The sequence below is a fragment of the Hyperolius riggenbachi genome, chromosome 5 (genome assembly GCF_040937935.1).
Source record: "Hyperolius riggenbachi isolate aHypRig1 chromosome 5, aHypRig1.pri, whole genome shotgun sequence".
Lineage (NCBI taxonomy): Eukaryota > Metazoa > Chordata > Amphibia > Anura > Hyperoliidae > Hyperolius > Hyperolius riggenbachi.
In genome coordinates, this window is record NC_090650.1 from 360,275,724 (window position 1) to 360,301,249 (window position 25,526).

At 41.8% G+C, this 25,526-nt stretch overlaps 1 protein-coding gene across 5 annotated transcripts in view; it reads right to left on the bottom strand.

Moving 5' to 3' along the window:
• EYA1 (EYA transcriptional coactivator and phosphatase 1) overlaps positions 1–25,526 on the bottom strand; it is a 185,363-nt gene that overhangs the window by 127,510 nt on the left and 32,327 nt on the right. For 3 of the 5 annotated variants that reach the window (XM_068237498.1, XM_068237499.1, XM_068237497.1), the window contains one exon: positions 5,833–5,910. The exons of the other annotated variants lie outside the window; for them this stretch is intronic. In XM_068237498.1, the coding sequence (XP_068093599.1) occupies positions 5,833–5,910 (78 nt within the window). The remainder of the gene's footprint in view (positions 1–5,832; positions 5,911–25,526) is intronic. 5 annotated transcript variants of the gene reach the window in all.

Sequence of the window (25,526 nt, forward strand, 5' to 3'; positions counted from 1 at the left end):
TGCATTTGCCTTTATGAATCATGACTGTGGCTGTCAGACTTCTGCAATGCATTGTGGGACTTGTAGTTCCTTAACAGCTGGAGAGCCAGGTTTGCCTATCACTGGAGTAGTCAATCTCCTCATGGAAGATTCTCTCTATCACCTTTATTCTTTATAAAAGCAATCCCTGAAGAGGATCTATACAATAATGCTGACCAGGTTGCCTTCTCGCTTTCATACTATTTTGGCATTTGCACTGAAGAACTGCCATTCAGAAAGTGTTTTTGTAAATAAATACCTGAGAATCCCCCCATAATGTGATAGACTATTCCAAAACTTGTCAGATCTGTCCAATTTTCATTACCTAATGTAAGCGATAGCAACATGGGAAAAAGGTAATTATAGTGCATTTTACTCTGGGAGAAATCTATATTTTATACGTAGGCATTTTACTTTTTTTTTTTTTTGCAAATGTTGTCCTTTAATTTAAAAAGTTAAATGGGATACATGTGTCTCCTCTGCCATCGCAAAACTGCCATACATCTATACATTCTTTATCAGATGTTTCTATTATATGTAGAATACTGTAGGGTGGAATGACAATGATAATGCAGTGTATGCCTTTTTTTTAAGTCTGTTCACTTGTTAAATAATATCATTGCTAGGATAGGGTTCTACATTTAGGGAAACTGCTCACACAGAAAATGGAGAATTATTTACTACCATTTAAAGCTAAGCTGCTCTGTGAAGCAAGATCAATGCTATATATGTCAGTCAGTGCATTTATTAGCAATGTATTTACAGTAAGTACTCCACAGAAGATGTCAGCGCTTTAGAAATTCTAAATAATTATAATAATCATTTTTAATGCATATAACCTGGTGCAGCAGTTTATTGTGGTTGACCTTCACTACAAACTTTTAGTTACTTGTCAGTTACTTTCTCCACTCTCTCCTGCCTCCCCCCCCCCCACTCTCTCCCTCCCTCCATCCCTCCCTTTCTCTCTGCTTCCCTACTGTCCCACTGAAGACACACCTCCAAACTGACTAACAGTTATTGCAGGCATAGATTCAGTGCAGAAAGCAGTAACAGTGTTAGCTACTGCAACAACTGATTTACCTCGAGAGTAAGGGCTCATTCACACTACAGAATGTATGCACGAATGCGATTTCGTATATGCGCTGCCAACGCACAGTGGTCGCACACGTTGTGGTGCACTAAAGTGTAGACATCGGCAGCTGTACCCATCGGGGAAACGTATGCGCCATACACACACACACACACACACACACACACACGCACACACACACATCTAAAACCAGTCACTTTACTGACAAAAAATAGCCTTGTAGAATAGGTTACAAAAACAAATATAAGACACAGGATGATTCTGCTTTCAACCAACCATAAATGTAATACTAAATCTACTGAAAGATTATTACAGTTAACCGTAATGGATAGCGACTGAGTAAGTGAAATCTAAAAAAGACCAAACCAACGTCTATCAAATCAAGCTTAGTATTACTCTATCTAAATGCCAGTAGCTATGGCTTCTGGAGCGAGCATGGATATTTTCATTTCCAAATTTTGCCTTTGTATATTTGTCTTTTTGGCTACGATTGGCAGAACTTCGGATTCTGCAACTGATCATGTTGTGCAGAATATTATAACACTTATATACACAGTAATGTGGACCATTCAGCAATCCATATTTAAAGAGTGACTCTAGGCACATATAATCCCCCCCCCCCCCCCCGAAAAAAAACCTGTTGTAAGGAAACTTTATACTATCCTCACCTTTACTGCAGACCTGTACTTTTACTAAACATATTCCAAACAGGCTTGATTCATCCTGGCATCTGTTTCTTAAAGGGAAGGTCCAAGCAAAAAAAAAAATGAGTTTCACTTACCTGTGGCTTCTACCAGCCCCATGTAGCCATCCTGTGCCCTCGTAGTCACTCACTGCTGCTCCAGTCCCCCGCTGGCAGCTTTCTGACCTCGGAGGTCAGGGCCACATTGCATACATTTTTACGCATTCCAGCTAGTGCAGGAACAAAAATGTACGCGTTGCACCACTAACGCGTAAAAATGTATGTGTTAATGTTCCTGCACTAGCGGGAATGTGTAAAAATGTATGCAATGTGGCCCTGACCTCCGAGGTCAGAAAGCTGCCAGCGGGGGACTGGAGCAGCAGTGAGTGACTACGAGGGCAGAGGATGGCTGCATGGGGCTGGTAGAAGCCCCAGGTAAGTGAAACTCATTTTTTTTTTTTTGCTTGGACCTTCCCTTTAAGCTAAAGTATGCCTGTACTTGTGCATGTTCTGGGAAGCTATACTGTAAGTACTCATGGGTTTCAGAAACTGAAGCATTGTCCCTTACTTGCCCATGCTTTTGCCAATGTGTTGGTACACAGGCCAGTGGATGACAGCGTGATGGGGTGTGCCTGCACTTTTATATTGTTACTGTGAACACAAAGGTAACTCTCCCACCAATAATGGAATTAGAGGCCCATTTACTATACATGCATCAAACTGAAGTTATACTGTATATAACAAAGAACATTCTGCTGTAGGACACTCAAACTTTATAAACAGAATGAAGCTGAGATGGAGACTCGATCCCTTGGGTAACATTTCGAAGCAGATTCAGTGCAGACACACAGCTGTCAATGCATTCTGTTGCTATGGAGGGGGGAGGAATAGAGTGAGCGGATTGAGAAGGACAACAATGACCTCGGCCCATGCTCAGCTGACATGATGACTAGTCTAATGCTAGATACACATGATCAGATTTTCTGGCAGATCGATTATTTCCAACAGGTCCGATGTGATTTCTGACCGATTTTCTGACCAATTTTCTACTTACTTCCATGAATAATCGATCGGAAATCAGATAGGACATGCTGGAAATAATCGATTTGGCAATAAATCTCATTGTGTGTACCTTGCAAAACATCAGGACCATGTTATCAACATTAAACTTGCCCTATCTGTCAATTAGATACAATGGTCAACTAGATACACAGATGCAATTAATTCCAAATTTATAAAGGATTGTGCCAAATGTGTATGCCAAATTTTTGCATCTTGAAAATGGACCAATCACATTCCACCTTGTCGGGATTTGATTGGTCCATTTACAAGCTGTATCATTTTGAATACAGAATTTACATAATCCTGCATTCACCTGGAAGTATTTCTACCTCACTGATCATCCCTATTCATCATTATTTGTCTCAGCTCATGAATGATTTTTTCTTATATGTTTATCTCACGATTTTTCTCTCCTAAGGCCTGATGCACTAAAGGCCGGCAAATTTACCACGCCCAGGTAGCACACTGCAAATGTACTGATACTAACACCAGGAGAGCAGCACCTGTTACACTGGTAGTGCCTCCTGCATTACCTGGGTAATAAACGCAGTGCTGTGGTGAGTGTGGCGCTAATAGGGTAACTCTCCCGGAGTTAGCACTACCCGTGCACAACAAATTTACTGATCTTTTGTGCACCAGGCCCCTAATGAGGAAAATTAGCTGAGGGGAAAGAGAACTAAGGTGAGATAATTGACTAAATAAGTTTAGTGAATCAACCCAGAATATGATCAGCCCTTGAGTCCGATTCACATGATAAAAACACATGCAGTTTATAATGCTCTCAAATGGACAAAAAAACACATTTACCCTCACATAAAGTGGTTTAAAAAAGTAAAATAAACTGATTGTGCACCTTAACTCTTTTAGTACTGAACGGTTCTGGACCCTCAAGGACCAGAGCTGTCCTTTTCCTATTTTTACACTGTGATCACTCTGATTGTTTCACAGGGATCACTGGGTCAGGAGCCGATGATATAGAGCTCTGTTGTCATAAGGACAGCTAAGTGAGTGGACTTCAGTGGTGCTAGAGCAACAGAGATTGGCGGGACCATGCGGCAGTGAGTGACTGAAATCAATGCCCTGGCAGGGATAAGAAGCAGCAGATAGGACATGGATTTAAATCACCTATGTCCAGGAGAGGTTAAATTCACATAAATGTGAATGGACCCTTACTGATGAAACCTGATACATCTAGCACAGGATACAAATGCTCTTAAATGACGTGAAATATAATTCCAAAAATAGTCACACTCTGCATAAAAATGTATCACAGGTGGAACTACCACTTAGAGTTTAAAGAAAATGAATCTGTTAAAGTGGTAGGAAACTAAGCATGTCCTCTTTGCTCTATAAGATTATTTACAGCAAGCATAAAATCTACTTCCCAAAATTTTTTTTAAAAATGTAGCAGAACAGCAATCAAACAGTGAAACACAGCACTTTGTTCTTCAATGGAAAATTCCTTGCTTCAATGGGCAGCTTCTGGCTGCATCTGAAGAGGTGATAACATTATCTTTTGTTTACATTCCTTTGTCGGATAGATTTAGCAAATATAAGCAAAGTGCATAAACTGAGCTCTCTTTGCTTTTAGTTTTTGTGCAACTGAGAAATGATCAGTCACTAGATAGGTTTGAATATATAAATACAGCAGCTATGCAATAAAATGCAATGGCAGCTTTCAAAGCAGATAAACTGTACTTTAGAAACCTATAATTTGCAGACAGACAATATTACGTGTGCACAAAAGCAAATATGATAACTGTATGGGTAATAAAAGAGTTGTATCCCACTTTATAAATACACAAATTCCAGCTAATGCCCCATAATGCGGTAGTAGGAAAAAAAGGGCTGAGAGTGTACGAAAAGGGCGCCACCATAGACTCTAATGCAATTATCATTAATACGGCAAAAAAAGCAGAAAAAAGGGCGCAGCGATAAATATTGTTAACAACATTAGAACATTAAAGTTTTTGAAGTATGTTATCGTTTTAGAAGCTTGCAACGGTGTAGTTTTTATCATATTATTTTGTTTGTATGTACAGATTTTACGTTATCAAAGATATTGTCGTTTCTATGTGTAAAAGGGTGTTACTGCAGAGGGAGTAGTTAGGGTTAGGTACCACCAGGAGGAGTGGTTAGAGTTAGGCACTACCCGGGCGGCGGATAGTTTTAGGTAACACCAGGGCGGGTGGTTGAGGTTATGCACCAGGGGGGTGGTTGGGGTTAGGCACCACCAGGGGAGGGTTCTGTGTGAGAGTAGGGTTGGGTTAAGCTGTATTGCTGAATTACGGAATGATTTTTAACGTTAATACTTTGGGAGATAATGGGAGATAATCTTTTCGTTATTATCTCCCATCTGGTTTTACAACGGTATTTATCGTTAATCAAGTTTGACAACAATGTTTATCATTATCAGACTTCATTATCCACCGGCGCCATTTCGTTATCCAGCCGGGCCCTTTTTTCCCGGCGCCCTTTTTTCATGCATGCCATAACACTAAGTTTGCATAGCTGTGTTACACTCAGTCGATTTAGATGCCATAAAAACTAAAAATTTAGCATATATTGACGTAAGAACCCCCCCCTCCCCCCCAAAAAAAAACTTTTAAAAAGGACATATTGTAGGCTATTGCTATTTAACCTTGCCTATATACAGTATATATATAGTTCATTCGTTAGTGGTCATAATGAGCCAAATGTCTCAGCCCAAGCGACAGATTTATTAGCAGCAACCTAAATTATGTTCCATTCATAATAATATGATTCAGTCTTTATTAATAGAAGCAGGGGAGTTCTGATTGTGAACACCTAGTGGAACTCTGCAGGAAGTGGTGTCATTTCCCCGCCGTGATTCAGTTAGACAGAATGGCATAAACCGTGAAGTAACATTTCTACAGAGCAAAATAAATGGTTGTCATTGTACGCTATGCACCAGCCCAAGAGGAAACATCAGCACCTTGTCAGAGAATGTCTCTCTTACCTGACCCTGAGTAGTTGTCTAAAGATCCGTCAGCAGTTGTTGCAGCAATGTCACTGCCGCTCATTGGCTCTGTTTTAACTGAAAACATAGCATGAGTTACACAAATGCCACATCCTCGCATGTGAAGCAGCACGGCTTGCTAAGAGCAAACACACAGCGGGTGATTTACTAAAGGGAGGGTGCAGGGAAACGTCAGTGTCCACTCCAGAAATACAAAGAACAAAAAACTACATTTTGTGAGCCTGACTGACGAGATTTAGTAAGTCACACCACTAAAGTAGATTTCTTATATTAAGTAGGCAATTAGCGCACATTAACAAAAACATGGTTGAATTGCAAAACGTCTTAACAACATTTAGGAATGTGAATAAGAATACACTATAGCCAAAATACTGCAAATACATACAAATCATTTTGACACAAGTCTTAAAGGACAACTAAAGTGAGAAGTATATGGAGGCTGTCTTATTATTTACTTTCAAACAATACCAGTTGCCTGCCAGTCCTTCTGATCTATTTGGCTGCTGTAGTGTTTGAATTATGCTAGGTACACACCATACAATTTTCTGTTAGATTTACTTGCCAGATCGATTATTTTCAACATGTCCAATCTGAATTTCGATCGTTTTTTTGGATGATCCCATCAGAAAATTGAAAAATTGATCAAAATTCAGATTGGACATGTTGGGAATAATCGATCTGGCAGGTAAATCCAACAGAAAATGTATGGTGTGTACCTAGCATAACACCAGAAGCTAGCATGCATCTAATCTTTTCAGATCTGACAATATTGTCAGAAACACCTGATCTGCATTTGCGTTTTTGAGGTAAAAAGTATTAGAGGCAAAGGATCAGCAGGATAGCCAGGCAACTAGTATTGCTTAAAAGGAAATAAATATGGCAGCCTCCATAGCTCTCTCATTACAATTGTCTTTTAAAGTGTACATGTTGGAAAAAAAAATGCTTTAACTTGCATTCCCATATATGTGTGAAAGGAGAGACAGGAAGGGAAGATTAGTAATGCAATAAAAACGTAAAAGGAAAATGTGCCATTTGCTCATATAAATTCTTCATAGTGTGCCTGTCAGAGTGTGATGAAGGCTGTGACTGGAGGATGGGATGAAGGCTGTGACTGGAGGGTGTGATGAAAGCTGTGACTGAAGGATGGGATGAAGGCTGTGACTAGATATATACTTTTTCTTCTCCTAGGCCAACTATGCCATTACCCCTTTATGTGCTGTCGCTCACCTCCCTTACATGTGTAGCCCCCTCTTCTATATGTAACATCCATTTATAGCAGTCCGTTGGGCAGTAGTCCCTCTCTTCTATGTGTGGCTCCACATTTGCCATTTGTTGCCTTACCAGAGATCCAGCCCTTGGGACTGGGTATTTAACGAAGGCCCTGACTGGGGGTGTGATGAAGGCCATGACTGGAAGCGTGGTGAAGGCCATGCCTGCAAGCATGATGAAGGCCATAACTTGACGTGATGTAGCCATGTGATTCATGGCTGGATGTTTCATGAAGGCCATGACTGGAGGTGTGATGACAGCCATAGCTGGAGGTGTAGTAAAGGCCATGGATGGAGGTGTGATGAAGGCTGTGGTTGGAGGTGTAGTGAAGGCTGTGACTGGATGCATGATGAAAAGCCTTGATGGACATGTGATGAAAGCCTTGATGGAAGTGTGATGAAGGCTGTGGCTGGAGGTGTGATGAAGGCCATTTTTAGGATTGTGTACTGTGTCACTATAGAGACTGTCCCATGGCAGGCTTCCACTAGATTTTTCCATGAACCATTGTTTACACCCTGGGGAGTCCCCATTATGTCTTACTAGTTACCTTGCCAGAGAAAGACAACATCTGTTTGGCTATTCCTTAAAAAAATTACATCTACTCTGTCTACTGTACAAGTCTTGCTGCCAGAACCAGCCTGCCAATAAAGCTTGGATTATTTCATTATAAAGAAGCGTTAAAGGGCCTGATGTATTGTGATTCTCTAGGGCTGGAGGTACCAAAGAGCAATGGAAAACATAAGTGATTAAGCAAATTTGACCTGCATTTACTAAAAACTGTATGCCATTAAATAGGGAAAATTTGCAACCTTCCCCCAAATCTTAAAAAACCATAGTGTGTATTTATAAAAAAATAAATAAAATAAATAGTAGTGAAGCCAGAGTCATGCAGATGAAGTCATACACACACACTTGCAGCCATTTTCATGGAGTCTTTACAATGATTAGCCTAATTGGGTGGCTGAGGAGAAAAAGTACATATAACCTTGAACAAAAATCTTTCTTAAGCTATGAACATATGCAGGGCCGGATTTGGGGAAAGGCACCCAAGGCACAGGACTAGGGCGAAATATATGTACTACCTTCCATGGGGCGGCCGCTGGTGACAGGTTAACTAATTGACTGCACCTGTGACCTGTCACTGTCAGCTGGCCGCCCGCTAGTGTCCGCAGCCGCCCGCCCCGCGCTTGCCGCTCTGCTCTGTGTGCGTGTGAGCAGGATAGGAGCGGCTACGGTTGCCTGGCTACACAGGGGGAGGGATCCCAGAGGAGGAGGACTAAGGAGGAGATCGGACTCCGAACAGACTCCGAGTGACTCAGGCGGAGCCATGCGAACGATGCGATGCTGGCAGCCAGGCCTGGCTACTCCGTCGTCGTAGCATTACATACAGCAGAGCTGGAGGCAAAGCTTGATTGTGTGCGCCCTCTGCACACACTGTCAGCAGCCAATTGCAGCCCTTACATCCTCCAGGAGTCCAATAGCATGGCTTGGGGGGAGTGGCTTGGCCTGCACTCCTATTTACACTGGCTGGTAGTAGGTGGGCATCACGTGACTTGGCCGCTGGGGCACCTTTCAGAGACATGGTGGCCAGGTGTTGATTACGTAGAGGCCGTGAGAAGCAGCAATGGACACAACCAGCCAGGCAACTCGCATCATGTTGCCTGGCTGCAGCTCCCAGTCCCCGGAAGGGGGGGGGGGAGGGGGAAGGGGGCCATAGATCAATAATGGTTCTGTGCCAAAGAGTCAGGCAGCACCAGCAGTACAAGATCAAAAGCTCCACAGGGGTAATTATACAATAGATAAGATCTTTCACACTGACCTGTACCGCGATCAGATTAAGTCGCTTCAGTATACCGAAGATAAGATGATTGCCAGCGGCTGCTGAATGATTTATTGTCCATTCTGTCACTCCACATGTGTAACAGCTCCTTCCCTTCTCCACACTTTTCTTCCCACACACTCTCTTGTTCTCTATTTCTGTCATTTTTAGTTAACCTCTTCCCTATTTTGTTCACACTCTCTCTCCCTATTTTACTCTCCCATCTTGTGCTCTCTCTCTCTCTTCCTCTTCTCCTTCCTTCCCCCTCTTTTTCCTCTCTCTCTCTTTCTTTCTCTCTCTTCCATTTGACTGTCAGCTCACAATCTAATCCCTACCCCATACTCTAATGTCCTACCATATTATTATTATTATTATATATTTATATAGCACTGACATCTTCTGCAGCACATTACAGGGTACATAGTCATATCACTGACTGTCCTCAGAGGAGCTCACACTCTAATCCTACCATAGTCATAGTGTAATGTCCTACCATATTATTATTATGTAGTTATATAGCACTGACATGTCCTGCAGCACATTACAGAGTACATAGTCATGTCACTGACTGTCCTCAGAGGAGCTCACACTCTAATCCTACCATAGTCTAATGCCCTACCATATTATTATTATGTATTTATATAGCCCTGACATCTTCTGCAGCACATTACAGAGTACATAGTCATGTCACTGACTGTCCTCAGAGGAGCTCACACTCTAATCCTACCATAGTCTAATGCCCTACCATATTATTATTATGTATTTATATAGCCCTGACATCTTCTGCAGCACATTACAGAGTACATAGTCATGTCACTGACTGTCCTCAGAGGAGCTCAAAATCTAATCCTACAGTAGTCATAGTCTAATGTCCTACTATATTATTAAGTATTTATATAGAACTGTTATCTTCTGCAGCACATAACAGACATGTCACTGACTGTTCTCAGTGGATCACACAGTCGGTGATATGATATTGTGTGTATGCTGGGGGGGGGGGGGCGCTTTGTTGCTTGCTGGCCTAGGGCGGTAAAAAGTACAAATCCGGCCCTGAACATATGATAGTCAATAACGCTTGCCTCTGCCAAGAATCTAGCGTGTGCACAGCAGTTCTTGATTCCCTTCACCATGTCAGTGAGGGCCCGTTTCCACTAGCTACAGCGTGCGGTTGTGAGACGCGTGGTGGCACTTCCTGGTCAGCGGGAATGCTGACTATTCCCATAAGCCGTGCCATGCATGGCTATGGGATTCGCAGCCTCCTGCATGGAAACTGGCGGTCATGCCAGCCGAATCGCTAAGGTAAGCGATTCGGCCGGCAGCACCATAGTTTCCCATGGCAGAGTTTCCCCACGCAATTCGCCTGCGGGGAAACTCTACGGATTCGGCCCGGTTTCCGCACCAGTGGAAACGGGCCCTGAGGGATACCTCTGGTGGATCAACTTGGCCAAGCACTGGCATTGGGCATTGTTCTCCACACTTGCCCCACCTAATTTGCGATACTCCTCATGGAGTTCTCTGTCAGCCCTCCTCCCTCACATAGAAACAGAATGCATCATTTGCCTGGAGGATAGCGACAATGTCTGGCAGATAGAATCTGCCGTTGAACAAAAAATTTTAGTAAATAAAAAGCTTATTGAAAAACACACCTAATAGTAAATCTGTAAGTGTAGAGTATGCAAATGATTAAAATAGTGTTTGCAGATTAAAAATAATAAGGTATAGAACAATCATGGCCGGATTTGTGGGCAGGCCTCCAAGGCTAAGGCCTAGGGCGCCAGGAGTCCTGGGGCGCTGTAGCAGCTGGCAGATCAGCTGTTTGTATGACCGCTTGTTCCCACCGGCTCACCTGCCCGCCCGGCCGGCATGATGAAGACATGACCTCCTCTGCACTACAAAGTTTCCCTGGCTTGCTGCGCTGCCCGGGGCGCCTCTCTCTGATCACAGTGGTGCTGGCAAATAAGCTGTTTGTGTCCCTCCTTCCGCTCGTCTGCCGGCATGATGTATGACACGGAACATCTCTGTACTACAAAGCTCCCTTGGCTTTCTGCGCTGCCCGGGGCCGTATGCCGAAATGCAGATCCTCAGCGGCGGCTCTCTCATCACAGCGATAAGTAACTGATGCCCAGCACATATACAGGAAGTGACATTGCCGCTGCTCGCTTCCTGTATTTTAAATATATGGCGCCGTCATTGGGTACTACTCTTTACTGCTGTGATGAGAGAGCCGCCGCTGAGGATCTGCATTTCGGCATACGGCCCCGGGCAGTGCAGAAAGCCAAGGGAACTGTGTAGTACAGAGATGTTCCGTGTCATACATCATGCCGGCAGACGAGCGGAAGGAGGGACACAAACAGCTTATCTGCCAGCACCACTGTGATCAGAGAGAGGCGCCCCGGGCAGCGCAGCAAGCCAGGGAAACTTTGTGGTGCAGAGGTCATGTCTACATCATGCCGGCAGACGAGCGGGCGGAAGGAGAGACACAAACAGCTTATCTCTTCCAGCTTCAACTCCATGAATTGCTGAGCACGAATCTCGATGGCTGTCAGCTGTGGGGGCAGCGTGAGGACACTTCTAGGGATTCAAATTGCGGTAATCCTTCTCAACTATATGCCTGTTTTTAAACCTAGTGACTTTTACTTTATTCCAGTGTATATTGTGTTTAGCCTGCATATTACTCCCTAGACTGTACTTGGATGTTTATGTCAGTGTCAGACTGTCATACCTTTGATGCACATTATATACAGAAATCCTGATAGGTTTTCTGTGATTTGATATGTATGGTTTATTACTATGCACTTTTGTACATTGAGTGCACACACCTATATACAGTATGTGTTTAGCAGCAGTCATTTGAACATGTCATATAGGTACTATTGCTTATTGTTTACAGAAACTGTAATTGTGAGTCAGAAAGCAAATTGCATTGCTGCACTTACTTTCACATCCATAGGGGAAAAAAAAGCTGATATCCTTTATCGTAAGGCACCTGATTACTTATTTTGTCTGGGGGCATGTGACTATTTTATTTTGATACTTATCACTATTTAATATTTTTATCTAAAGGCATGTGGCTACTTGATAAATCTATCCAGAGGCATGTGACTGCTAAATTATGTTCTCTATATATGTGTGTGTACATAATTGTTTTATCTGGTGGTATGTGGACAAGTCATTCTTGAATCTTACGGCACATGGTTGCTTATTTCTTGTATTTAGGGAGGCCCTGGCTACTTAATTTTTGTATTTGGGGGGCATAGTGGCTATTCTAATCTAGGGAACTAATCTGCTTTTGCTGGCAAAAAGACATGTATACATTTTGTATGTGTATGTTGCTGTTGTCAGGGGGCGGCTGTTGATTGCTGGCCTAGGGCGGTAAACAGTACAAATCCGGCCCTGAGAACAATCCGGAGGTTCCGCACACTCTAGTATAAAACAAATCCTCGTTCATTCAATGATCATGACACAAATCCATTCGCATAACCAAGGAACGTTTCAGGACCCCTGGGGGTCCCCTTGTCAAGGAAACAACACAGAATGGTAACCATTTTGTGCTGTTACCTTGTATTGTTCCTCCCCTCTGGATGGTTCTATACATTACACTCTTTCGGCACCTCAGGAATGGTGTGCAACGTCTCCTCTGCTTCTTATAAATAACAAGGGGTATCTGACCTAAAGAATGGTCTTTGATGGGGAACCTTACACAAAAGTGTTGCACTATAGCTTTATTTGACAACACTGGGCGCACGGACTGGGAGCTTAGTATGCACCCTTACCATCAGTTTTTCTTTGTGAACATGAATTTAAAGCAAACCTAAAGTGGAAGATGTCCAATATAATTAATTGTATGTTTAGTAGTAAGAGTAAACAAAAAAGTTTCATATGCTTATTTTCAGTTTAAGGACTGCATTTCTAGGACTGAAATGTAAACATAAGCTTGTGAGTATAATATAAGCTCTGGTTCACGCACTACTGAGGTTAGGGAACTGTGCGCAAATTGGGTTTACTGATTGATGGGAAATTAAACTCGAGGAATCAAATCTCAGCTGTGGTGAAACATTCCTTCTTTCACCTAAGGAATAAAAAAATGAAGATCCTTCAGAGGATCTTCCAACCCTAGTTCACCCTTTATGCAGGCCTCCCAAGTAAAAACCTACACCACCTGCAGCTAGTACAGAATGCTGCGGCAAGACTGTTAATAAGCCAACCCTGACATTGCCACATAACACCAATCCATTGCTCACTACACTGGCCAACCAATAAAATGGAGAACCTTTTCAAAATTGGAATGCTAACATTCAAATCCCTTCACGACCTAGGCCCAGGATACCTGAAGGATCTGTTGCAACTGCATCACACCTCCCACAACCTCAGATCAAAAGGATCCAATAACTTGACCACCCCCAGAGTTCAACTAAAAACCTTTGGAGACAGAGCTTTCTGTCATGCTGCCCCGACCCTGTGGAATGCCTTGCCAAACATAATCAAGACAGCTCCAACCCTGGACACATTTAAATCAAAACTGAAAAGCCACCTGTTCAGTCTGGCATTGATGATCACATAACATTTCCCCCTGCATTCACCAATATGTACTGATCGGAGACAAGCTCATGTGCTTTGGGTCCTATGGGAGAAAAGCACTTTACAAATGTTTTGTTGTTGTTGTTTCATTCTACTTCTAGAAGGAAAATAATGACCCTTTGAACTTCAACCCTTCAGCACTATCCTGTTAGCAGGAATGTTTGCTTAGTCAAATACATGTAGTTTGGCTTCTAATTACTGTTCAGGACTCATGAGATCTGTGACTGCAGTTCACCTTCTCTGACTGCTTATATAAAGCACTGGTTTATTAACTCTTCCTATGAAAAAAGTAAAATAAAAAGAAAACACTCCCTAGATTGTAAGCTCACAAGGGCAGAGACCTCCCCCTTTTGTTTCCTGTTTCCGTGCAATTTATTAAATGAACATCTACCAGTATTGGTGATGTTATTCAAACTACACATCAACTGTATGTATCGGTATTTGTGTCACGGGTTGTGTCACCGGTTTATGTGGTATGTTTTGCCCATTGCACAGTGCTACGGAATATAGTGGCGCTCTATAAATAAACACGTTCTAAGTAAATGGACATGTTCTAAATAGGATTGGTACTATATGTGCCCAGGTTTTTCTAATCATGTCATGTGTCACTTCTTCTTTCCTTTGTCAGGCTGCCGACACAGTGAGGAATGCTGCCTCTGCTGTGATAGGAAGAAGCTATGCATGCCCTGTGCAGGCCCCCTGCAGGCTCTGTGTGTGTGCTTTCTTTATCTTTCACAGACAGGCCTCTGCTCTCTGTTTCAGCTTGTCATGCAGAGAAACTGTGAGAATCCCTGACAGGAGGGCAGATAATTCACTGGTACTTGTAGTATACTGTAACATGATATATATATATATATATATATATATATATATATATATATATATATATATATATATATATATATATATATACACATACATCACTTCCTGGTTACCGGCCATCATGTTTTTTGTTTGTAAACACTGCCTAAAACTGGCGATTAAAAGCCAGGATTGCGGCGGGGAGCAGCGGAAACGGCAAAGAGGAATCCAGGAGATCACAGTGACTTGATTGGTATGTTTTTTATTGTAGAAATCGGACAGTACAGATTCTCTTTAAAAAGAAATCCCACTTTTCTTTAAAGGAAATCTGAGATGGGTTTCCTTGGTGTATTTATACTTACCTGGTGCCTCCTCTAGCCCCATGAGGTGCATGGGCTCCCTTACCAACCTCTTTGGCCACTCCGCTGTCTTCCAATCCTCCCCAGTAATCGAGCCAGTCGCACTTTTCTGTACATTCGCTCCCTGGCACAGAACAACGGGAGTGGGTGCATGGCCTGGCCACACATGTGCAGGAGCGCACAACTGGTCAGAATACCAGGGGGGGGGGATTAGAAGACAACAAAGTGATCACATAGGACAGCGAGGGAGCCCACAGACCTCATGGGGCTGGAGTAAGCTACAGGTAAGTATAAATATAGACTTTAGACTTTAGTCCCATCTCAGGTACACTTAAACATATTATGAACATGTACGTACTGAAAAGTATTTTTAATCCAATGTTATTAAAAATTATATTTCTATTTCAGATTTAAACCAGCTGTGAATTTCCAGAACTAACTGAAACCTGAAATAGTAATTGTGGGAAATTTACTGTTTTTGGATTATAGACTTCCAAGACATAACCATGATGTTACAGCAAAGCTTATTAGCTTTGTCCTTGTTATTCTTGCCCACACCTGAACTATTCCAATGATTGTCTTTAAAACTTGCACCTTGAAACCTAAAATTATGTGCTGGTCCACTGCAAGAATCAGACACCATTAGCCTTTTATTCTAATGTATGATAAAGATTTACTGCTGGAACATAACTGGTTGTTTAAATGAATCCTGTTGATTTCAAGACGACAAAAACTATTTTGACAATTCATGACAAGTACAATTTTTTGGTGTGGCTTCTTCACTAAAGTGATGAAGACTTTGAGCAAACAAATACTTCTAAAATCAACAGTCTTTCAAAAGAGTTACTGGTTGGCAACAGAAATTGTGATCCAGTTCAAGTACAAATTATTTTCGAGAGAAGACAGGATTCTTCAAACGATGAGTCAGATGTAAATGAATACTTGCTAAGCTGTTTATGATTAAAGTGTATTAACAGTTTCTAAAATGATTTGCAGTCAGCTCGAATAAAAACTACACAGTGGTGCATATTTGCAAAGATTACCGGTAAGTTTGAAAGTTTTTGAAAATCTCAAAACAGTGGTCATGTGATCTGTGCCTAGCTAGAAAGTACAGGTGTAGATTATTGCCACATCACTGTAGTAGCACACAGGGATACACCATCTTCAGAAAACTCTGTCACACTTCATAGTCTAGCAGACAACACTACTAGAAATGTAGATCAGTTATTCTGGAACATTTTTCTTGCTAGTGGAATTGAGAAGTGGAGTGGAGAAGTACACAATTGATTTTAACAGCTTATAGATATTTATTTCTCTGATTAGCTGGTCACAATCAGATGAGCGTGTCTCCCATTTGCTTGTTGTGTACTAGTATGATCACCGCCAACCAATCAGAGAAGGACAAACTGATTGCCCAATAAATTATGTATTTCTCCTTTAATTCACACTGCAGGAATTGGTCATCTTTAGTCATCACTATTTCCTATATTTGCTTTGAGCTTTCTGTGTCACCTGCCTGCTAGCTGGAAAATAAAACACCATAATACAGCTGATGCAGAGAAAGGTGCAGATTGTTTTAGCTGCATGCTAGGACTGTTTAATGTCCCATACACACTCGTAGTGATCATTTGAGAGAATCTAGCTAAGCTGATTGCCACACTCCCTCCCTGAGCTTATTTCAGCCAGGGCATTGATTCAGCACATGAATTGTGTGCATGTCCGATAGTTGCCCTGTAAATGATCACATTTGAGTATCATCAACTGATGACTATACACAGTGTTAGTAAGAGACACTGAAGCGAAAAAAAAAATGATATAATGAATTGGTTGTGTACTATGAATAATTACTAGAAGATTAGCAGCAAAGAAAATATTCTCATATTTTTATTTTCAGGTATATGGTGTTTTTTCTAACATTGCATCATTCTCTAATATTTGCAGATTACACAACACTCAGCATTCAAAATGATTCTTTCAGAGCAGTCTGTGAACTAATGACCTCTCCTCTGGCAGAGAAAAAGAAAATTGTTCACTAACAGTTGAGATAATAAAAGTCACAAGACAGCCCTCTCGTAGTAGAGCTTAATGGCTTTTTTTGCATAGAGATAACAACTGGAGTTTCTTAACTCTTCCTGTACTGGAAACAATTAGACTGATGTATCTGATCTTAATGTTTTATTTCTTAGCTGTACTACACATACAAATCATAATATCATAATTTTTTTCGCTTCAGTGTCTCTTTAAGCTGTGTGTATATACACACTAGATCAGGGCTGTCAAACTCAAATACAAAATGGGCCGAAATTGGCCAAGTCGGGGGCCAACCTCAATGTCTACTGGCCACCTTTCTCCCTTATAAAGTTCCCAGGTGGCCCCCAATCCCTCCCCTATACAGTTCCCTGGTGTTTAGTGTTTTCCCTTCCCTCCCCCATATGGCTTCTCGGGTGATCTAGGGCTGCACCTCCAATGTAGCTTCCCTGGTGGTCTAGAATGGGCCAAACATAATGCAAGGTGGGGAAAGCACTTGAGGGCCAAATTGAATGGCTCTAAGGGCCAGATTTGGCCCGAGGGCCGGAGTTCGACATGTATGCACTAGATGAAATGCTGCACATGCAGCCGATAACAACCAGCAATGCAGAGAATCCAGTGTGTGTACAGCAGCCCCCAATGGCCCCTGACACCTCAGTCAGTGATCAGACCAAGGGATCGACTCATCCGAGCATTGTGAAAAAGCATTGTGCTTCCCACCCTCTCTGGCCACCACATGATGTCACTCATGTGCTGGTCCATCGGCCATGTCCCCCCTCCCCCTGCCCCCCGCATAGCAACAGACATTGTTGTTAGCCTTAGTCCTGCAATGTCACCCGACGACGGTATAGAGTCCCAATCCCTGTTAAATGACATGCCTCATACATGAGCAGTCTAATGACTCAGTCAGACAGATTTTAATTAAAGGGAACCTAAACTGGGAAGGATATGGATTTTTACTTTTAAAATAATACCAGTTGCCTGACTCTCCTGCTCATCCTGTGTCTCTAATACTTTTAGCCACAACCCCTCAACAAGCATGCAGATCAGGTGCTCTGACTGAAGCCAGAATGGATTAGCTGTATGCTTGCTTCAGTTGTGTGATTCAGCCACTACTGCAAAGAGATTAGCAAGACTGCCAAGCAACTGGTATTGTTTAAAAGGAAACATCCATATCTCTCTCAGTTAAGGTTCCCTTTAAATCACGTCTCAGGCATTTTGCTTTTTACAAGATCAGAACTTCACAGTGATAAATTGTGTTTTTCTTATATAAACAGCCAAAACAATGGTTCTCAAGGATGTAATGGTAGCAGAAGTGTGTAATTACTAGGAATATCACTAATTTATAAGTTTATGGGTTGTGCTTTGGGAAGGTTTCAAAAAATATGGCTCACTGCCGAGGAGCAGAAATGCAGTAATACCTTTAATGACTTTCTTCTTCAGGCATTATTCAGAACTGCATCCGAACCGTACCTCTTATCCAGTTTTGTATAACACAGCCTTTCTCAACCTTTTTACCCTGGGGGATCCCTGTAAATACTTTTTGGGTCTCAAGGAACTCCTGCAAGTAATTTTTGGAACTCAAGGAACACCTAAATTTATTTTGCAGGTGTGGCTGTTTATGTCACTACCCCCTATTACAGGGCCCTTCATTATAATGTCTCCTTATTCTAGTGCTTTTTATTAATGTGCTCATTATTATTCAGAATTCAATGCTTATTTTTACAGTGCCCCCAATTATAGTATGCTCACCCCCCGATGGGGAAACATGCCAAGGAACCTCTGCAGAGTAGCTGAGAAACCCTGAGGTTCCAGGGAACCCTGGTTGAGAAAGCCTGGTATAACGCCTGAAGAAGAAAGTTAACTTTTCAAAAGCTTGCAATAAACCATGTACAGTTAATCATCCAGGCCTCTTGCACACTACATGCATTTTTTATACGATCAATTTTTGATTCCGATTAAAAAAAGTACTGCTTGCTGCTACATTTTTTAATCTGAATAAAAAATCAGATCATACGAAAAAATGGAATTGCATGCAGTGTGCAAGAGGCCTAAAGGTGATTTTGGAATCGTTTGATGGTTTGATGCCTGCAAGATGCAATGTTAAGTGTCTATCATAGACAAAATATTGTCTTCCATGAAGTGGACAGAAATTCAAATCAAAGGCCAAATATGTGGACATACACCACCTCAGTAAGCACAACCTCCCCAGAGACTTTGGCATCCACAGGTCACAGATAGTAAGATTGATACAACAGGACTGCAGTTGATCAGAAGATAAGGAAATTAAAGCAGGTGCATTAGCCATACTGCCAGGGAAAAAAAACACATCTATAAGTAGATACTTTGTCTACTTACATAACACATGTACCTATTCAGTAAGGAGTTCAAGGCAAGACTCCCTAACACTGCAGGGTGGCCTCCTGTGCGCGTCCCAGTGGCTGCAGCTCTTGAGCGCTTTGAGTCTGACAGGAGAAAAGCGCTATATAAATGTTCGTATTATTATTATTATTATTATTATTATTATTGTACTGTCCATGTTTTGATTTCAGTCAATTTTAAATAGTAAATGAAGAGAATTCTGTTCTTGGTGGGAACCATGTCTTTTGCTCACAGTTTGAGGCTAAATACTGTTGTCATTTCTTCCCTAACTTTTTTTTTTGCTTTTCTCCTCCAAACACTGAGTCACCTAAGCCTTGCTTGTAAACACGTGAACAAAGTGAGCAAAGTATCATGTTTCAGCTAGGCAGCTAGGCAGGGAAATAAAGGGAAGAGGAGAAATATATTATAAATAAAAAGAACCCCCAACATGCAACTGAATGGCAATGGCTATTAAAGGGCCAGTGCTCCTAAGGTATGTGATAACTCCAAACCATAACAGCAGAAAAAGTTTTGAAAGTTTTGAATGCAGGATTAGCATCTTTATCACTTTATCACTTTATCACATGACAATCCCGCTTTAATACAAGAAGTTCAGCTCAAGATGCCAAAAAGATTTCAACCACCATATTACCGAGATACCAATTTATCAGCCAAATGTACTCAAACCAAGTAAAATATGTTTACAAAAAAACATAATGTGAAACATAAAACTCACATGTTTCAACCCTGGATCCATAACAAAATGGATCCATCGAATCAACCAAAGTACCATATAAATGGCATATCCTGCTGCTGTCTCCACAGGATCCATACAGGAGTTAGTAGTGATGCTCCATTATAAAATGATAGCTCTTGAGATGTAGAAATTGAGAGTATAAACACTGCAAAAATACTGCTGCATTTATTACTACCCTCTGGACACTGTGGACAGCTCAGCATAGTCTACACCCTTCCCGACACCCTTGTTCTATAGGAACAATTCGTGTTTTGCTTCCTATTTATTGTACAGCGCTGCGTAATATGTTGGCGCAATATAAATCCAATAACTAATAATAATAATAATGTTTTGGAACCAAATCCCTCATTTGTCCTTCTTCCTCAGTGTCCCCTCTTCAGACTGGATTTGAATAAGTCCATCTATTAATCTAATAAAATGTTTATGTTTTGCTAAACACTAAACATCAAAATAACTGCTTTTGCTTATTTTCACATACAAATATGAGGGAAGCATGGGAACTTTTCTCATGAGATCTCTTCTCATCTTATACTCTGTACCATGGATTCCACTAGTGATGTAAAATATCCTCCATCTTTATTGAATAATGGGAATATTCATCATTTCATAAATATGGTATACAATTCTGTCAATAAATAGCCACCCATTGAGAAATGTAAAATACACACAAAACATAATGTTAACCTATGAGTGGACTTCCACCAAAAATTGTGATAGTTGTGATAATCAAAATGTTTGGCAATTGGCACAATTTGACTTAAAAATACCTGTTCATCCCTTGATAAACAGGTCGTTCTTTCTGTCATGTCCACCGTAACCTTTTTTCTGCAGTAACTTAATTAGAGAGCTTCCGATTGAGCCAGCATTACATCGAGTATTTGAAAAAAATAGGCTGCAAATACAAGCGTCCTCTCAGGGGCATAACTAGAATTCACTTCCTCTCCCCCTCCCCCGCAAATCTTTGGATGGGGCCCTCTTCCTCTCTGCCCCCCTCGCACACATGGCGTACAGAAAACGCATACAGAAAACCCGACAGACGAGTGCACTCCCAGCCTCAGCTTATCCCACTCACTCACTCTGTCCATCTCTGATGGAGCACAACTTGCTCTGCAGACTTCTCCAGCATCACTGCAGAGCACTTAGGGAGGGGGTGGAGAGGTTGGGGGCTCGGCACTGTACACAAGACCATGCTGCACACTGAATAGGGACTGTCTACAAATCTTTGTCTGCAAAACTCTTGTATGATTCATTATCAGCAACTGAGCAGAGGCAGTCATTAAAAGAATTGAGCAGACAAAAGAAAACTTTTTCTCTCTGTGCTTTAGTTGTCAGTGTCTCAGGACAGGGAAAAGAAACTTCTCCCCCCCCCACACACACAGGGCCCCCTGCTGCTCCTGGGCCCCCCTGCGGCTTCATCCCTTGCAGGGTCTATTGTTAAACCCCTGGGTCCTCTACTTACTAAAAGGAGATTGTTTGTTAAGGTGGCCATACACTGGTCGATTTGCCATCAGATCGACCAACAGATAGATCCCTCTCTGATGGAATCTGATCAGAGAAGGATCGTATGGCTGCCTTTACTGCAAACAGATTGTGAATCGATTTCAGCATGAAACCGATCACAATCTGTGAAGCTGCCGCTGCTGCTGCCCCCCCCCCCCCCCCGCATACATTACCTGATCCGGACGGAGCGACTCCCCCGGTCTTCACTGTCTTCTTCTCCGCGCCTGGCTCCGAGTCCGGCAGGCTTCACTGAACTTCCTGTCTGGGGGAAGTTTAAACAGTAGAGGACGCTCTACTGTTTAAACTTCCTGCCGGGACAGCGCGGAGAAGAGGACAGGGGAGAGAGCGGGGACTCACGCTGGCTAAGCAGGTAATGTATTGCCGCTGTATTGCGTCGGTCGTCAGGCATTCGAATGCCGCTATTGACGCACTCCCGACCTGCCGGCGATCGAGCAAAATCTTTTGCACGGACGGATCGTCAGGAATCGCCGGGAACGATTGATTTCGGATGGAAATCAATCGTTCTACCAGCGTTTGCGCAACGATTTCACAGCAGATTCGATCACAGTGATCGAATCTACTGTATATCGGCAGGAAAATCGTTAGGTGTATGGGCCCCTTTAGTTGAGTCTTGTATTGAATGTGTTGAAACATGGATGAATTATTGACGTTTTAACAACTCTGGATTTTGGACATATGGATTTGGACTATGTTTTTGGGTTGTTTTTAATGTGCTTTTAAAATGTTTTAAACTACTTATAACAGTTTATAAAATAATATAACATATATCAACAAAAATATGTAATAAAAAAAGCATATATATATATATATATATGTATATATATATATATATATATATATATATATATATATATATATATCAACAAAAATATGTAATAAAAAAGCAGTATTATATATTTTGTACATGAAGACAACTGTTTGTATCTCTGAAAATTGTTTCATCCAACAAACACAATATTTAGTCGTCATGTATTTACAGCATTACGTTTTTAGGTCCCTAAGCAGCCAAAAGAGTGTTACATTCCCACCATCCTTGATTCCTTGTGACCATAGAACAGAATTATAGTCACATGTTCCATTCTGCTACAAATTGATTAGCAACACTATTAAAAGTTCAAAGTACAAAAAAGGACCTGAACGGGTTAATGTTTTTTTTAACAGTAGTATTGAATTTTCAAAATTATTACTGCAGTGGATGCTTCCACAACACAACAACCCCCCCCCCCCCCCCCCAAGAAACTCCACCGGCGCCCTTCTCTTATGACCAACCCTTACACTCTCACCACCCAACCCACCCAAGGTCGTCATGTGGCCAACCATCCACAGAAGAAATGGCACCAAAAATGCTAACAAGGGGACCAATGTTTCCCCAACTCTACCATAACAGAATTTTCATTATTTAATTACAAACGCACCTCTTGAGTTAAGTGGTGAGAAGCAGAGTACTCTGAACAGAGAACCCATATCTTGTAAAACTTCTGGGGGCAATTACAGTTCAAATATATTACTTTATACCACAGTATGGCCTTGTTAACGCCTTTAGCCCACAACGAGATTGAAGGAGACAGTTCTGCAAATGATCACAGTACTTTATGTGGGAGTCATCGGGGATCTTAAAGATCTGATCCATCGTGATGGTCATTATCACCGCGCATCACCAAACATAGTTTATGGGATTGCGTGCCTGTACCCACATCACGAGATTGCGGTAACAATCTCTCATTGCGCAAAAAAAATCACTAGTTGTCTGAAAAACTGCGGTAAAAATTGCGTAGGAGGTATGGGTCTTAAGGCCAGAGGTTTGGATGAAGTCGTGACAGATTTCCACTCTAAAATAAAAGTAGATAATGACATTTATTAATTGAAGTCTTTAATGCATGCTGCAGGAGGTGGTCCTATGGAGTATGGGTTAAAGGGGGAAGATAAAATAAAATAAATAAACGTTAGCTTGAGGCAGCACTTTGGAAAACACTTATATGTTTTCTCAGGGTGAACCACCAGAAGATCTAGAGTGTGCAAGATAAAAGATTTCTTTGTGACCTCAGCAGAATTCAGTTCTGAGAAGTTCCTTAATGTTTATGTGTATTCTTACGCTGACAAATTATTATTGTTTATCATGATAGATAATGGCCTAAGGCCCACGCACTGTAGGCATCTCTAGCCAAAAAACATACACACTGTCAGGACAGACTCCTGACATTCCTTGTCTCAGTCAAACACATATTTCAAAAGCCTCACTGCCTACAGTCATGTTGTACAAACCAGATTATTATTATTATGTTTGTTTATAAAAAACGACACGTAGTTGAAGGAATCACTGTACTAACACTTAGCAACCAACCATCCTGTCCCCTGAGGCTGAGAGGTAAACAGAAAAACCTGTTGGGCCTCATTGCAGACATAGCAGGTTCCCTTTAAATACCACTTTTTTGTGTAAATAATGCAGTGAATGGACAATTGAATGGACAACTACTGGTTTATTCGGTTGCACACTCTAGACAAGAATGATTGACTTGAAAACTTGCCTCTGCAGGGACTGCAGAACTTTTAACAATTTAAAATGGAGCAAAGAACCAAGTATGCAAACATGTCCAATATCATTCAAACTTGATATGTTGCAGATTATGGGAACATTCGTTAATGGTATATGGCCTTTAAACTGCAATTTGTCTGTGTTCACATCCACTACCTACCCCCCAACGCCTAGTCATCTGTACAGTTGACAATGAGTTCTGCTGCTACGTGGGAGGAGGAGGGACAAGGGAGCAGTGCAGATGTGACATCACACGTTGGACAGGGCGAGCGGCTTGCACAAAGCAATTGGCCGTTGCTTGGCTGAGTTGATCAGCCAAGTGGATCGATAGCCAAGTGGTGGTCGCTCATGGGGGGGGGATTGTCTATCGTTATCGCCCACCTCAGCAGACTTTTATCATGTGTGTGCACAGGCCTTAAAGTCACTGGCCTCTTCAATCCCCTGGCCAGGCATTTTTATATGCATTTAAAAGAACTTTAAATGGCTGAGTTTGCAATGCTACCTTATTGTGCTAATACAAAATGCTGCTTGGCTAGACTGAAAGGCAGTCTGTGTTCTTTCTAAACTCCCATCCCACTATTAGGCCTCGTTCACATTACAAACGCGGATGGGCACGCACGCGAAACGCAACACGTACAAACGCACGCCATCCGCGTTTGTATGCGTTGCGTGGCTGATCCCATCACTGAAAAGTGAATGGGACAGCCACGCGTTTTTGCAAAAAATGCGTGCAGCATGCGTTCCCGGACCGCACAGGTCCGGAACGCATGCAGTGTGAACATCAGACATTGCACTCTATGCAATGTCTGATGTCGTGCGTGTCGGCCACCTGCACGCGTTTCCAAAACGCGGCTGGAAACGCGTGCAGTGTGAACGGGGCCTTTCCCACCTAAAGTAGTCAGGGAAGAGCTGGAAGGAACTAACTGCTCTAATTAACTACTGGCCACCAGGGGAGTGTTCCAGACTGACTTGAAGTGAGGAGTTATCTGTAGGTCAATAAACAGCACAGAGGCGCTACACGTGCTTGTGACGAAATTCTCTTTGTCCCCACCATATTGCCTGATGAAGCGGGCTGTGCCTGCGAAACATGTTGCATCCTTTGGGTACCTTTAAATAAATGTGTTTATATTAATTCAGACAGTCTATTGGTGTCTGCTTCCTGGAGGTAAGTCCACCACTTCCTCCCAGCAACTTTTTAAATTTTTTTATCATATTTTATCCTGCTGGCGCCTTTGTTCTCCTAATACAATAAAGAGAACAGATCTAACTAGAAAAACAGACTATTTATCTTACAAATATTACCGTTACTCCAACTTTTTTTTATACATAATTTAAAAGCTACTGGTCTATTTTATTGTAGAAAACCTACTTTTTTTTTTTTTACAAACTTTTTATATGGAATATTTAATTATTATCAATTTAAATTAATTAAAAATGATCAAATGCATTTAAAATACTTTTCCGTGAGCTGGGGCTCTAAGAAGTCAGTAACTGTGAATATAGCATCTGGGATGTGTGGTGGCTGAAATCATTTCTATACCTTCTGTGAATATTGCCAGGCCACTGTTTTAAAAGGAAAGGACAAGTCCAGATGTTGAGTGTGTGTTTCTGGAAATTATGGGGATGAGGAGCAATCATATGGAAGCT